Raw genomic sequence first — 16,597 nt, 5'->3', positions numbered from 1 at the left:
ACATTCAGCTGTGTTCTTTCGTCTCTTTCAGGAACATGTATTTGAGAGTTGCCCTGGGTCACTGCCCAGTCCAGTGTGTGTCCAGCGGTCAGACAGCGGTCCGGCGCTCTGCTCTCTGTTAGTCTGTGGTAGGTGATGTGAGTCTGTCATTGTTGGAAGTTTATTTCGCAAAGCCGCAGAGGCGTACCTCACTGCTGCCTGACGACAGCTGAACCATGGACACTGGGCCGTGGGCTCTAAAAATAAACAGGCAGTCCGACGGGCCCATGTGTCACTCAGAAAGGAGTGGAGCATGGATAGCGAGAACACCCAGATTTCTAAACACAGACTTTTCTGCCATGGGTGGAAGAAACATGAATGCACACACTAGACTGCTTTTCTTTCCATTTGTCTCTCACTAGATGCCGCTTTTAAAAGTTTCACACCTAATTTGTGCTGCATTTACACTCACTCTCCAACAGCTTAATGTATAGACTGACATTAACGGTACTTTCATATAAAAATATATATTATAACCACAGCTCTGTTGGATTCTCAAATCTGACAGGAGGATGATTAAGTTGATTAATTCAAATCACATGTTTATATTAATGTGCTTTTCTAATACAGATTATTCAGAAGGACATGTATGGTGAAAGAGCTACAATAATAATAATAATAATAATAATAATAATAATAATGATAATAATAATAAAGCTGTAAGCAGCATTTTTGGGGGCCAAGCACCCAGATTTGGTGAGCCGCACATTCACAGACGCACTACAATTGTTGCATAAGCAATCGCAGGAAAGCAGAGCCATAACTATAGGCAAAGGTATTCAAGAGTGATTTGTAGTTTCATGCATTTGCCAGCCCGTTATGGAATTCCCATTATAGCCAAATCGTTTGGAGTATTCAATATTCCTTTGTTAGATTTTCTTAAGTCTTAGTCCGAAGATGACTTGTGCCAAATTTGGTGATGGTTGGGCAAAATTTGTAGGCGTAGTAGCAAAAAACAAACAAACCTGTTTTTAACTAAATCCAAGATGGCAGAAAATCTCATTAGGTGGAAATTGACATACGGTGCGTTGAACTCATCTTGACCCAGGGAATCCAGGGTTTATATTTGGAATGCTATATTTTAAATTTGGACACACGGTTCAAAAGTTGCGAACATAAACATACTGACCCGATGGTGGTGCTAAAACGTTGGCAGCACTTGGCCCAAATTGGGTCAGAATGTTCCTTAGATGCCAAGGGCTGCCATAGACACTCTAGCCAGAAGAAGAAGATGTGAAACTGTGATTTATTTTTTCCTCTTGACTTGAGAGAAAAAAAAAGTAGTGAGTGTATAACTCTAGTAACATAATTGATAGCAGGAAGTAACTGTTCTCGTGGACCTTCCACAACATAAAATATAGCAATAAACAGTTTTAAAAATGATGATGTCATTGTTTAATTAAAAAAAAAAGATTTGACGACAAACTGCTGTGGTATAAGCTGAATAAAACAATTTGCAATGTGCTATTAATGGGAATTGGTAACAACACCCTGGTGTTGATTATTTTCCTATAACTGCACTCCCAGTCATGGTTTATTCCATCATTAAGAAAATAAATCATTTTTAAACTGAAATCTGCTTTTAATTGCTGGATGTAATTCATCCACTGTGTTGAGGAAGCTTCTATCCACAGTGTTAGCTGGAGATGGCTGCTCCTGTCATTAGCACACAGCAGGAGAGGAGAAAGACAAAAGGAACACAAAGGCCAATCATTCAGTCCTAATCCTAACGTTCACTCACTTCTCCCAGCAGCGTCTCAGCCAGGTGCCCCGGATTTCAAGAGCCTCCAAATCCGAAAATCTTACCCGAAATGGCCAGGTCTCAATTCTCAATACCAGTCTAAGGGTCTCCACATGCTTCCCAGGGAAAGAAAGGTGGACGTGTGTGTGTGAGAGAGAGAGAGAGAGAGAGAGTCCTGTGCAGCTGTCTTAATGTCTGCCAAAAAAATAAAAAAATCAGACCTCTAATATAGGCATTTAGATTGTTAAACTGTTTTTGTAATGAGAGACTGGATCGACCTTCAAAGGCAGGGTGTAGCAGCGCATATAACTGTGCCACGCCAGACGCCCCCAAGACTTCACACAATAACGCTGTCCAAAATAATAATCATAATTCCCCAGTAATGTTTAGTTCATATCAACCAAACAGCAAACTTTCACAACTCCGCTTTCATGTCTTTCACATCTACTCTCACAAAACAGGGCACGTGCGAGTGTTTTACTTAAACGAAGCCATTTATTTCACTCCACTACAAAATTTATAGTCATTTGTGAACTATGATACAAACAAAATGTACATATTATACAGCAAACACAATATGGGTGTGGTAAAAATAGTTTACAGTTTATAGGAAATGTTTCATAATCAATCTTTAAACGTTAAGCAGTTGTATTTTTCTCATATTTTCATGATAATTCAGATTTAATATAGCCAATAATACTGATATGATATTTATTATTATGCAATTCATTTAGATGATTATTATGAAAGTAATTTAGAAATGTTATATATATATATATATATATATATAAATAAAATTATTATTATTATTATTATTATTATTATTATGACCTCCTTATAAAATATTCATTTTCAAAAATGTTTGCGTATGACTGAACAGCTCTTAAATCGTGCCACGAGCCTGATAGATCCTTTTCTAATCTACTTACAGACAGAATATATAAGTGAGGGGTAAAAATACAGGCATCTTAACCTTTAAAACAGAACGAGGGATTATTTGAAAACGTCTTTGTACTATAGCTGAACAGGTTTCTGCTCTCACAGACGTATTCTGTCACAGTCTTCCTGATCAAAGTGCAGTGGTGCTTGACTAGTGCTTTTGGCATGCATAACTTTTAATAGCTAACATTATGTGCTGGCTTTCTAGACAGAGTGGAATAAGGGAATAAAAAAAAATAATTAAATGGTGTGGTTTGGACTAAAACAAGAGGGTAAGATCTGTCCAGAAAACAGGCTGATATTGCTTAAGACAAGCTTTGGAGAGACAGAGGGATACAGTACACCTGAAAAGCAATAATAAAGTCTTAGATATTGCCAGGAAGGTCTCTCTCTCTCGCTCTCTCAGTACTATAAATAAACATGAGTCTGGATAGGACACTTACATACCTGCAAAACACAAGCAGTTAATGTAAATTAATTATCATTATTTTTTGTAGACAAAAATCAGGAAATTTGGACATCTCAATGATAAAATATATACCACATCAATATCACTGTGATCAAACATCTATTTCTCAATCAAACCATGTGTGCAATTCTACGTGAAGGGATTAACACAGTGCAGGAGTGTTTGTTTGTTTTTTTCCAGAACAGATGCAGGTATTGACAAAAGGCACCTTTAAGCTTCATGGAGATATGAACAGGGCGACTCGATTTCTACCTCCTTCCTTCAGTTTTCATCCAACACTCTTACAAAGTGACACACACACAAACATACACACCCTGGAAGGATTTACCAGACACACACACAGACACACACACAGACACACACACAGACACACACACAGACACACACACAGACACACACACAGACACACACACAGACACACACACAGACACACACACAGACACACACACAGACACAGACACACACACACACCTCCACCATGAGAGAGTGGGTAACACAGCTCTGCTGTGTGTACAGTGCGCAGAAGACTCTATTTTATTGCTTGGTTCACGTTTGCGAGACGTTGATGCTGGACACGATCTTGTGAATCTTGTCCTCGTTCTGGAGGATGTTGGACTTGATGGCACAGATCTTGTCCTGCTGTTCCGTGATGAGCTGCTCCAGTTCAGCCAGTTCAGCCTTCAGGGGCTTCACAGCGCTGTCGGTGATCCTGATACAGACACAACGCAAGGCTTTTAAATTACACCCACAGTATGATTAGCAAGGAATGAAACATGATGAATGGGATACTAATAAAACTTCATGCTAGACAGTAGTAGTTTTATATATAAAGTAGGGTTGCACGGTACAACGGTACTACAGTAGTATCGCGATACTAAAGCTTCAAAATACCGCCGATGCCATTGTATTTTTTTTAAACGGTAGTGTCGTCAATACGGTCGTACCGTAAGTAATGTTGTGTCTCAAGTCAAGTGGCTTTATTGTCATTTCAACCATATACAGCTGGTACAGTACAGAGTGAAATGAAACAACGTTCCTCCAGGACCATGGTGCTACATAAAACAACACACTAACCACATGAGACGAGACAGAACTAAATAAGATTTTATTTTATTTAAGATTTTAACGTGCACGTGCAGACATGTGCTAACAACACAGGACAGTACGGTACTACTAAAACATGACAATAGGCACAGTAAGTGACAGTGTAGCGCCGAACAGTACACGATTTTACAGTAGTGCGTGGAAGTGTCCGATATAACAGGTAGTGCAAAAGAATACCGATACAATAATTAAAAAAAATGCTGTGAATGTAAACATAAACTATAACATAGTATTCAGCAGATTAGCTTATACCATATGTGGACATAGCAGTTTTTGCAGTAGCAGCCAGGTAAAGAGTACAGTGGTGACAAGAAATTAAACATAATATTTTTACAAGTACATGAGCAGTAAAAACGTGTGGCGGTTAATACTATTTTCGCTAAAACCACACATCTCACTGCTTATTTAAAGAATACACAAAGGTTAATGACCCTTCATTTAACCTGAATTCTTTACCTTAATCTTTAAAGATTTCCTGTTTGCTGCCAAGCGAGCGTTTATGCTAACTGCTGTGTGTAAACATTAAAATCAGGGTTCGTACAAGGTGCTTGAAGTGCTTGAATTTGGATTTGGGAAATTTAAGTACTGGGAAAACCTTGAAAATTGGCATTTTTAGGCATTTTCTAGCTAGTGGTGCTTAAAAAGTGCTTGAATTACAAAAACTCTATTCCCTCACTCTGGTCCACTTTCCAGACACCTTTTTTTCCCCCCTAAAAAAAACCAAACAAACAAACAAACAAACAAACAAACAAACAAACAAAAAAAAACACCTAGCGACAAATCTAGTGAATTTTGGGCAAACTTTAGCTACTTTCCATAGAAGAGAGTGGCCAGTGCTGCCCCGCGAGCGCGAGGTCGTGCTTTCCCAGGGCAGGTACTCCTTTCTCTGCAGCTACTCTGTTCAGTGAGTGGCAGAGACGAGCAGCACATTCATTCACTTCTAACTTTCTCTCTGAGCGATTATTTTACACACAGCCAAAATCACAGCACAGCCGCTGTCAAACAGATGTAATGGGCTGACACTAGGAGGAATGCAAGAGACCAATACGACGTGACGATATAATAAACATGTGAATTAGCACATGACGTCATCTAGCGACGTTTGGAATGTAAAAAGAAGAAATAAAGAATATGTTTGAATGACATTTTTTGTACAGTCCTTGAAAACTACAAAAAAAAAAAAAAAAATACTTGTAAAGTCCTTGAAAGTCATTATGAAATTCATCTGTTCGACCCCTGTAAAAATAAGCAGCGTTTGATCGCAAGCGAGTTCATTTCCAAATGTTGTGTTCATTCTTAGTACTCAGGACAATTTCCATTTGCATGATTTCACTGCTCTAGGAAACAATGGATAAAATATGTGGCACATTGAATTAGTTGCTTGCCAATTGTATGATTGTTCTTGAGTTCTTTCCTCAATAGTCAGATGTGTATGTTTTCATTTATATCCATGTATTTCTGTAACTTTGAGTCATTTTGTAGATTTGAATGATGAATTAACACAACATTGTGTGGTATCATTATACTACTTAGTATCATGAAACTTCAGGTGGTATAGTATCGTAAGTGTGTTCGGTAAAAAAGTAATCCACTACAGATGACTAATTACTACTTTAAAATTGAATTTGATTGCATTACTGATTATTGCATGTAAAAAGTAATCAGATTACTAATAACTTTACTTTCAAAACCTAGAAAACCTACAAAAATAAACTACAAAGTGAAACTCATAGTTCTTTCAGTAATTTTAGCGAGAGTCAATGTATGTAAGTCAGATTTATTATAAAACTTCTCGGGTGTTGTCACTGTTTGTAGGACTACCAGACTGGTAAAATATCAAACTTTTCTAACTCGGCTAGTTTGGTGTCGTTAGCCAAGCGGAGGCACAGCTAAGCTATTATTGTATGGGTTTAGCTGCTACAGTGCCATGTAAAGTACATTATCTTTCCTTGTGCTCTGCTCATATCATGTTCATGTAAACTGGAACTCATATAGACATTTACACAGCTTATTTTCCTGATTAGTATCAGAGGATGTTAGTGCTTCAGTTTCAACCCCTTGACTGGTTTAAAAAAAATAAATAAAAAAAAAATTAAAAATCAGCGTATATCCATTTTTGCTCACACGGACTCTGAGCTAGCTTTGGCAGAATTGAGAGCTGTCAGCCAATAAGACACGAGTATTTCCATGTATGTTTCCTGTAAACCTGTCTGACTGGTCTCGCCTTAGTTCTCTGAAGTTATAAAATTACAGGTGGTCTTCTTTTATTGACGTTCGGTTACGTAGTGACAAACCGCTCCAAGTGGAGGATTATTCGGGGTTAAAGAAAAAATCTTCGGGTAAAACGTGATTTATTTTAAAAATGCATTTTTCTTAATATTGTTTTCTTAACAATAAATTTGTAACGCAAGTAACAATTTTATTGACATCAGTAACTAATCAAATTACATAAATTTAAATTGTAATGCGTGACATTACTGCGTCATCAGAAAAAGTCATTAGATCACAGTAATGTGTTGTTTTGTACCCAACTCTGCCGTAAGATATGTTCATGGTATCGTGACAACCCTAATATACAGTTATTGTTTTATTTAAGAATAATACATTAAAAAAAAAAAATGCAGTCCACTCTAATGCGGTCGGTGTAACATAATTCTCAAGACGTTATCTATAGTTTATTCAACTTTAAACACTGGAAATGAAAGAAATAAAACATTGTTATAGGAAAATAATCCATGAAAGGATGTAGTTGCTGTTCAACACAAAGAAGTTGACTATTTCTTATAGCAGTATGGTGTAAGAGTGTTTTATTCTTCTTCAGTAAGTACAGGATTTCACTGAGGTTTGCGATGCAACTTGCTGAGTTTTTTTGTGGACAAATTGGCGAAATTACAATTACACGGTCTTTCGCAACGATGTTTGTTGGTAAATGAGACCCTTTAGTTGTACTCCTGATCGACATACTTGAATCGAAGAGGGCTTTGACTGAATGCGCTTCGTGATGACATCACATGATGCATCTTGGCCCAAATCTACAGAAAATCTGCGGTAATTACGAAAAACTGCAGGCTCCTCCGCATATTGCGGAGTTTGCTTGATTTTGCGTTAATTTCTACAAGATCGCAAAACAGCAACTGTCCGACGATTATGTTTTTTAATATTAAAGAACATACAATTGATCCTTTTATAATCATGTTGAATGATGTTGTTTATATTTCATTCACCAACAGTGAATTCCCAGCTTATTTGTATGGATGTGTACGTGTGAGAGGCAGACAGAAGTACAGTAAAGGGAGAGAGACACTACCTCTGTTCCTGCAGCAGGGCCTCTGCGTGTTCTCTGTTCTCACATCTCCAGCTCTGCAGCTCGTTCTGCATGGAATCCATGTCCTCCTGGATGTAGTCCATGATCTTGGCTAAAGGCAGAGCGCTGCAACACACGCTCTGGATGCACGTTCGCAGACGCTCGATCTCTCTGACCACTAACTCTCGCTCCTTTTTACGAGCCGCCTGTAACACTGGCGTCCGATCCTGAAACACACCAGCACCAGGGACTTAGAGGGAGAAATACCTCATGTGCAGAAGAAATAGCTTATCTAGTTGAATTTTTTTTTTAAAGGATTTCCCTGTAATTGAAGTTTCCGACTGCGGCAAACTAAAAATACATGCAAAGAGGCATACTGCTGCTTTGGATGGCAGATTCATACATCACAGGCTGAGCGAAAGTCACAGTACCTCTCATTACACTGTCCTGAAATTCTTAAGTGTACGAACATATGAGTCAAAGAAAAAAAAGGTTTGCACAGTCATGCAGCAGTGCTTAATATTAAATAAAATAAGCAGTATTTATTAACAGCAGTAATAAGACAATATATTTTTACTGACTCTATTCAAATTCGGTTTTATTTGTATAGCGCTTTTAACAATGGACATTGTCACAAAAAAGCTTTACAGAAATGTATAAATTCCATATATACATTTTTAATTTATCCCTAATGAACAAGCCAGAAGCAATGGTGGCAAGGAAAAACTCCCTGAGAAGAAACATTGAGAGGAACCAGTCTCAAATGGGAACCCATCCTCATCTGGGTGACACCGGATAGTGCGATTATAAATAACCCCCCTTTTATAACTACAGCATACTATATTGTCAGAAAGTGCAATTATGTAACCTGGAACTTATGAGCAAACTTATAAATATGAGCATCGGAGTTATTTCTGAATTCATTAACGTTTTAACATGAAGTCTATTTTGTGATCAACTGTTCAACGATGGAGACCCGAGTGCAACACCGTTCATAGCAATTGCAGTCCTGAGTCATCTTTATGGTTTCTAAGCAGATTCAGAGCGGTCTTGACAGATAAACAGTAAGAACAGGACTATAAACAGCTGTGACTATAAAAGCAAAACGTAGGGATTTATCTTTTTTTTTTTTTTAAATAGTTTATTGAAGGGTATATACAGTGGGGGAAATAAATATTGAACACGGCAACATTTTTTTCAGTAAATATATTTCCCATGAGGTTATTCACATGAAATTTTCACCAGACATAGGTATTAACTCAAGAAATCCGGAAATATAAAGAATTCAGAACATTAAAATCCATAAATGAAGTTGTGTGTAATAAAGTGGAATGATACGGGAAAAAAAGTATTGAACACACTAAGAAAAATAGGAACTAACTTGTTTCATGGATGTTCTGCAACATAAATGTAACTATGAACATCATGTATTTGTTTAATTACTATAAAATGTTTCATTATTGGAAACTTGCTGTGTTACAAGAGGAATAAAACACTTTGGAGCATGCCGTTCTAAGAAAATAATCAGCTTCAGGGTGGTAACAGTAACACTGCTTCATGTTCGGCTGCATCACGCCACCCCGTCACTGATTATTTTCCTAGAACAGCACGCTCCCAAGTGTTTTATCCCTTACATATCCAGTGTTTATAGCTGAAAGCCAGGTTTACATGACTCAGAGTTGTGCAGTATGTGTGGCACTAAATGAGATTTGATTCAAATGTATTACTTTGATATTACAAATATTACTTTTTTTAAATCGATTCTGTTATTATTCTTAATTCAAATGAGAAAGCAATTATTACTGTTTATTATAAAAACATTTTCATTTTTAACTCATTTATACAGAAGCACTAAGAGGCCGTGCATTATTTGAATTGTTTGTTCCTTTCTTGTTTACTCGTGATCATGGCTTCAGTTTCTCGTGATCCTGACATAACAAAATCTGCTTTCTCACGATGTCATTTTATCACGAGAAAACCGCGCATCTTGTGAATGGGATTGGTGTTGCGTGCACGTCGCCATAAATGTAGCAACTTTCTGCTGTAGGACTTTATCTCCGCATTAAGAGAGAGGGGTGTCCCTTTCTCAAGTGTCTGACAACTTCCACGTTAGTATCCATCACTGACAGACAGAGCAATTACAGCTCGAGTGAGTCTTTGATCGAATTTGTTCATGCACAATGCTGTGGCGCTATGCTTTTGCGGCCTGCGGAACATTCAAAACAACACATGTGGAACGCACAGAAACCTTAAGTACAGATCAGGAGAAAACAAGAAAAAATATATATAAATAACGCACGGCCTCTCTTAGGGCTTCCGTATATTTTTATGCATTTCAGCATTAATGATATAGAATGTTTAAAATGTTTCGGCAGCATCCTTGCTGGTGTGATCTTGCAAGGAAACCTAATCAGAAATTAGAAAGAAAGTGCAACGGGCTAGACAAGGTCGCTAAGAGTCGGCTTGTAGTGACAGACAAGCAGCAGGAAGAGCTTCACACATTTTCAGACCCACATCTTGCAGGAGGGACTTCAAGTCAATTACACAAACGAAGTTAGAAGAATTCGATACTCACCAGAAACGTATCCAAAAAAGAACGAGTTACAAGCCTGCATTTAGCGGTTTAGGATTTCAAGGCTACAACTGTTTAGGATTTCAAGGCAGGAATTATACAAACGTAGCAATGTATATAAAGATCAAACACAAACGGCCATGGGATCTATAATACGAGTGGTTAGTGAGGGCCTTCACTGTATGCTGGGTGGTTTAGGGGTCCTGCTCAGCCCAGTCTCCCCTCCTGGCACACACACACACACACACACACACACCAGCCATATATGTTTATTCAGCTGGAGGCACAGACTGTGTGGGGCACTAGGCCAAACAAGCCTCATTCTCACTGCCTGCGCCCACACACACACACACACACACACAGGTCTGTAAGACATGACTTAAGCCTAGTTTATTTTAGTAACAGCGTATGGCAGTGAAGTTGTTTTCTAACAGTATTCAGTAACAACTACTTCACTTTGTACCTCTTAAGTTTGAGCTCAAGGCCTAATTTGTGTCATTCTGGTCACACTGACAGCTCAGTTTGTCGTGATGACGCTAATTAAACGCAGGCTACATGACAACACAGCTTAACTAGCACATCTTCCTCTGTAGGAAGCATAAGGGTCAACTCCACATCCTACAACGTGAGTTATGGGGGAAAAACCCCCAATATTAACATGATTATCAGAGCTATTTTCATTCATAATCACACATCAGAAATACAGGTGTGTTTAAGGTTGTTGCCTTAAAACGGGTGTTAATTGTGGACAGAAGCTTTAGAAAGAAGTTCATAAAATGTCTAAAAGGGGATTTTTTTTTTTTTCTTATCTCCAATTTCCCCTTTCAGTCTGCATGCCAAGAGTGAAATGTCTGCTGGCCATCAGCAAGGTGGGTGGCTATGCTCACCCCTAAACCTCTCTGCTAGATAAACACTGGCCAGCACGTTCAGCCCACTGTCGGTGGAGCACGGAGGCCAAGCACGATTTGGTCTGTTTGTCGTACTCTCGCACCTCAACCCGCGTGCACAAAATCGCAGTCGAAAAAGAAAAGAAAAGAAAAGAAAAAAAAAAGAAAGCGGCAGTTTCTGTCTCAGTGGACATAAATCAATCGTTTACACAGGCCCTGTCGGGGGCTACAATCTCTGCGCTCCTTATCTCCCCCGTCTTTGCTCAGACCCAAGAAAAATATTTGTTTTGAGCGAGGAGGTTGTTGAGGGCAGGTTTTCCCATTAGCTCGGACAGTGAGGGAAGCAGACAGACGGTAGCAGTGCAGCGAGACTACTGCAGGTAGCACAGCGGGTGATGGATGCCCTCGGCATTCCCTCCTAACCTCACAGCAGGGCAGGGAACCCGGGCTGCACCCAGACTCTCATTACTCTGTGATGTGAATTTAAGCCTTCAGTCGCAAACCTAATTTGCTTAACGAGAAAGCGCACGCAAAATATGCGACAGCGTGCTGATGAGGAATGAAAACAGGAGATGAGAACAGAGCTCTTCAAAGCGAACTCTGACAAGAAAAATGGCTCCCTTTTGCATGAAATCTCACAGGGATAATAAATGAGGATGGATAAAGTAGCATGCTGAATCCAAAACCTTGACCTCATCTAGCAGTCATGTAGTGATGCTTGAATCTGGACAAGCAAGGGTCAACAGATTAGAAAGCCACGCACAATTTGTCCCAGCTTATTGACTGGATATGTACAGTATCCTGTAAGTAAAATTTTCTTTCACACACACACACACACACAGCATAATGTAATAACATTTCCAATCACCAATACTATACAGCATGGGCCTTAGTATAGTAACTGAAATGAGGGAGGAACACCTGTACTTCACATTCATGCACTTATGCAGCCAGCCATCCATTTTCTGTACCGCTTCTCCAACACAGGGTCATTGGGATCTCAAGGGACTCGGGACACAAGGCAGGGGACACCCTGGATGGGGTGTCAACCCACTGCAGGGCACAATCGCACACACGTTCACACACCCATTCACATACTACGGACAATTTGGAAATGCCAATCAGCCTACAACACACGTCTTTGAACTGGGGGAGGAAATCGTAGTACCCGGAGGAAACCCCCGAATCACGTGGAGAACATGCAGGCTCTGCACACACGGCGGGGGGTAAGGATTCGAACACCCAATCCTGGAGGTGTGAAGCAAACGCGCTGGCCACTAAGCCACCATGATCTCAGTGACTTTGACTGCGGTATTGTTGTTGGTGCAGACGGGCCGGTTTGAGTATTTCAGAAACCACCGACACCATGGGATTTTCACTCAACAGTCTCTAAAATGGTGCGCAAGAACCCCCCCACCCCCCCAAAAAGCCTCCACCGAGTGGCAGTTGTGTGGGCAGAAATGCCTTGTTGATGAGAGAGGTCAGAGAAGAATGACCAGACTAGTTCAAGCTGACAGGAAGGCCATGCTAACTCAAATAAGCGCTCTTTATAACTGTAGTGAGCAGAAAAGCATCTCAGAATGCACAACACCTCAAAACTTGAGGTGGATGGGCTACAACAGCAGACGGACACGTTAGGTTCCTGTCAGCCAAGAACTGAAACTACAGTGTGCACAGGCTCACTGAAACTGGCAAGCTGAAGATTAGAAAAACAATCACCCGGTCTTTTTCCACTCTTCAGCTGTGGCTGGTGAGTGTATGCTGCCTTTAAAGCATCGTTTCAACGCAATACAAAGCAGCGCAACACAATGGGATACACTGTGATTCAGTATTGTTCAAAAAGAAGAAGTTATGGTTAGTTTTGAGTAGTGGAAAGCTACACCTTCTTTACTAGGACTGACGAGGCAGAGAGAAAAACTAATTTGATAACACTTCTAAATAATACTATAATAGTAATAAACAAAGAGCTCGTGTCAAACTTTATGAGATAGCAGGTTCAGTCATGATCGCCTTCAAACTTCAAAATAATACGCCCTGATTCAATTTGGATAATTTTTACATCCCTAGTAGTTGTTAGAAGCATACGATTGCAGACGATTTGTTGATGATTTTTCATTCATTTCAAGTGAAACATCTATAACACCCCCCCCCCCACACACACACGGAGAGAGCCACCAGAACTTCCTTTTGCTCCTATTGCTTAAATTTCTCTTGCCAGTGTGAGACTTCATGGTGGGCTTTTGAGAAGAAAGATTAATAGAGCTCTCCTCAGGAGTTCCCTCCATAAGAGAAGCACACACCCTGTCCAGCTACATAATAAAAATAGCAGCATGGTAATGGGGTGAGAAGAGGACAGAGTCCTGAGCACAGGATGCAGCAGGGTCAGCTTGTCCCCATGGGGTTCACCGCTGACATCACTGCCCCGACCTCCAAGAGAATCACGCACACAACTAGCTACTGTTATCCCTGGAGTAGGAGCCAGTCATTCTCACAGCTGAGGGACAACGAGACAGGACCATTACCAGCTAATGCGTGTTCCAGCTGAGGTTATAAGTTTATATATACGCCTTGCAATATGACCAATATGCAATTATGGGGGGTTGTTGTTATGCAAATTCTGAAGAGCAGTATTAAATGAATAAAATACGATCTTTAAACAAAATAATAACAATTTCATCCTGTTCAAAAGTTTACACCCCCTGGCTCTTAATGTATCGCGTCGCCTTCTTGAGCATCAGGGAACGTTTGCACCTTATGTAATAGTCGTGTACGAATCCCTCAGTTGTCCTCAGTGTGAAAAGATGGATCTCAACATCATATAGCTGCTGCTGGAAAGGGATCAAATATGCAGAAGATGTTGGAAAAGCAAAGAATGTGCAGGACCTGGAGGATTTTTCTGAAGAACAGTGGGCAGTTTAACTGCTCAGGACAAACAAGGGACTCATGAACAACTATCAACAAAACAAACACATCACTCGTTGATCATCCATTTAACGACACGCTGTATTAAGAATCAAGCGTGTGTAAACTTTCGAACTGGCTCATTTGTGTAAATTCAGTTATTATTATGTCTTGTGAACTATATGTAAACATCTGCTATGTGAAACAGCTGATTCAGGGTGGCACTGCATAAAAAACAAAATGCAATTCTTTATAATACATCTTATTTTATTTTTTAAATTATTAACATTTTCTGCAAGATGTATGTAAACCTATGACCTCAGCTGTGTACAACAGCACTGTTGAATTCTGATTGGTCAGAAGCTGTTCTTCTATAACAGCAGCTCTGACAATAATGCAGGCTGTAGGGTTTATACTTAATGTACTCATTCTAATGTTATCATTTCCATAGTAACGAGGACTTGATGCACGCTGCGATACTCCGTATAAATGGATGTGTCAATGTTAATATGATGATGTTTATTTAGCATTTTAGGAAGGAGTCTCCAGTGTGTTTGTAGCAGTCAGAGGTAAGAGGTACAGTAAGTTTTCTGTCACGAGAAAGGCTTCAGGACAGAGGACTTTACAGTTTCATGTAACATGGTAAGCTGCATTTTGTGTCTTATTAACTTCGAGTTAAAGAGAGACTGGTGTTTATAGCATGTTATAGCGTGAAAAAATATGATAACAGGAATTAACTTGCTTTGCAGATGTTCCACAATATTAAACCGTAGCTAAAAACGAATAAAACATATGCTGTGACATTCTTTAATAATTTTTTTTAAAAGTCATTATTTATTATTTTCCTACAGCAGCACATGCCCTAGTGTTTTATTCCCTAATTATCGACTATACCTTGATTCCAATTCAGAAGTCATTTTCGGTGATTTACAAATTATTGATTTCTCTCTGAGGGCAGTGCACTTCCAGCAACGCAGTATCATACACAATCTCAAAAAAAAAAATTAAAAAAAAAAGGCAGGTGTTTATGAAGATAAAGGCCTGAAGAGATTAAGATCCCCCCCACCCACCCCGCCTGTCCTGCAGAGAACATGCTGGCCTTTTCTCCCGTGCCGCGCTCACTCAACAGCCATCCATTTGTGTGCCATTGGGTTTATTTATACATCGCCAACCTTCATCAGGGCTAATTTGATGGCGTAAAAAAAGAGGAAAAAGAGGAGGAAAAAATGCTTATAAAAACGCAGCTGCTGCGAGGGGCCGATTCTGTCTAAATAAAAGGACGCCCTGCGTCAAATATTTTATGATAATATACATGCGCTCATGGGGTCGCTGATGAGGTCAGTTGTAAAATACACAGCACATTCTTCAGTCAAACTGGATGTGACGAGAGACAGTGTAGTTTAACTAATATCACTTATTAACTACAGTAAAATTACACTTACACCCTACCGACATGAAATATACCTTAATGTAAAATAGATGCCAAAAGATTAAAGTATTAATGACGATAAAGTACTAAAAGAAAGTCTCTGATTTATAGATGGGTGAAATAGGTATACAGGAATAACCAGGCTTCTGCATATTGTCACAATTAATAACCAAAAATCTGAGCCATGAGTCTGCCATTCATGTCAGTCTGGACACATACACACACTTACGGAGAACAGGGCCGGCTTTAGAAATAATATAACTTACTGTGACGAATGCCAGAACCCTACACTCATTTAATAATGATTGATTTATACGGATATTTGATCATAGAGAAGATTAGACATCCTGAAATTTTCTGAAACAGAGAGGCCGTAACTTGAAGAATGCGTTCTAAGTGTTGTAAGCCTACACTCGTCTGGAGGATAAGGAAGCGCAGTATTTACATTTTTAACCCTCGACGTTCCAACGAGATTACAGGGGAGCTGCGGCTTTATTAGGTTGAACCCTCACCCCTTTCAAGTCAGGAAGGAAGTCGTTGTAGCTTGTTTTCCATGCAGCCGACTAGGCGAGGGAGGTGCGGCGTGCTAGTTAACCTGCAACCCTGTTTAGGAGTGCACTGTGTCCTGAAAGCAAACGGCCAGCCCATGGCCAACGTTAATGGCAGCGCAGTCAGAGAACTGATGAAGCAGCATTAAGTGAATTAGGCGAGAGCTTTGTGCGCTGCTCGGATTCCACTCCACAACCCGGTCCGGGAAATCGAATTTGATTATTTACGAATGGAAGGAAATCCAGAGTTATTTTGAAATGAAGAACGTAGAGAGAAGAGAAAGGGGTGCGTGGCATTCGGTAATAGATATCGGTATTGGCCAGCAGGAATGTGTGTTTACATGGCAGTGCTGAAGAGCAGAGCAAAGCAGCCAGGCAGAAAGCGCTGGACAGTGAAACGCACACAAAAGTACCGGCCCGGTTTACGAAGCAAACGGACACGAGGCATGCGATCCTGCGTGTCGGCACACATGGCAAAGGTCAAGCTGAGGCTGGGGCTTTCAGCATGAGCTGCACTACTAAACAAGGCATCCATCAGACCAACAGTCACACTCAGACAGATGTGCACCCAGTGCACGCTCCAGCAAGGTGGACCACCCAACACTGAACACAGTACAGATAAAAAGCACTGAATCAGTGTCTAAATATTGACTGCGGGAGCTGG

General features: G+C 39.9%; 1 protein-coding gene across 5 annotated transcripts in view; it reads right to left on the bottom strand.

Moving 5' to 3' along the window:
* Positions 1-1,455: 1,455 nt before the first annotated feature.
* traf3ip1 (TNF receptor-associated factor 3 interacting protein 1) overlaps positions 1,456-16,597 on the bottom strand; it is a 36,182-nt gene continuing 21,040 nt past the window's right edge. For 4 of the 5 annotated variants that reach the window (XM_053627345.1, XM_053627346.1, XM_053627347.1 and 1 more), the window contains 2 exons: positions 7,600-7,823; positions 1,456-3,897 (listed from right to left, as the gene is read on the bottom strand). In XM_053627345.1, the coding sequence (XP_053483320.1) occupies positions 3,735-3,897; positions 7,600-7,823 (387 nt within the window). In that variant the 3' untranslated portion in view covers positions 1,456-3,734. The remainder of the gene's footprint in view (positions 3,898-7,599; positions 7,824-16,597) is intronic. The other variant, XR_008386154.1, reaches the window with a different exon arrangement.

The sequence above is a fragment of the Ictalurus furcatus genome, chromosome 6 (genome assembly GCF_023375685.1).
Source record: "Ictalurus furcatus strain D&B chromosome 6, Billie_1.0, whole genome shotgun sequence".
Classification (NCBI taxonomy): Eukaryota; Metazoa; Chordata; class Actinopteri; order Siluriformes; family Ictaluridae; genus Ictalurus; species Ictalurus furcatus.
The sequence above is the reverse complement of the archived record's forward strand: the minus strand, read 5'-3'. Positions and strand labels throughout refer to the sequence as shown.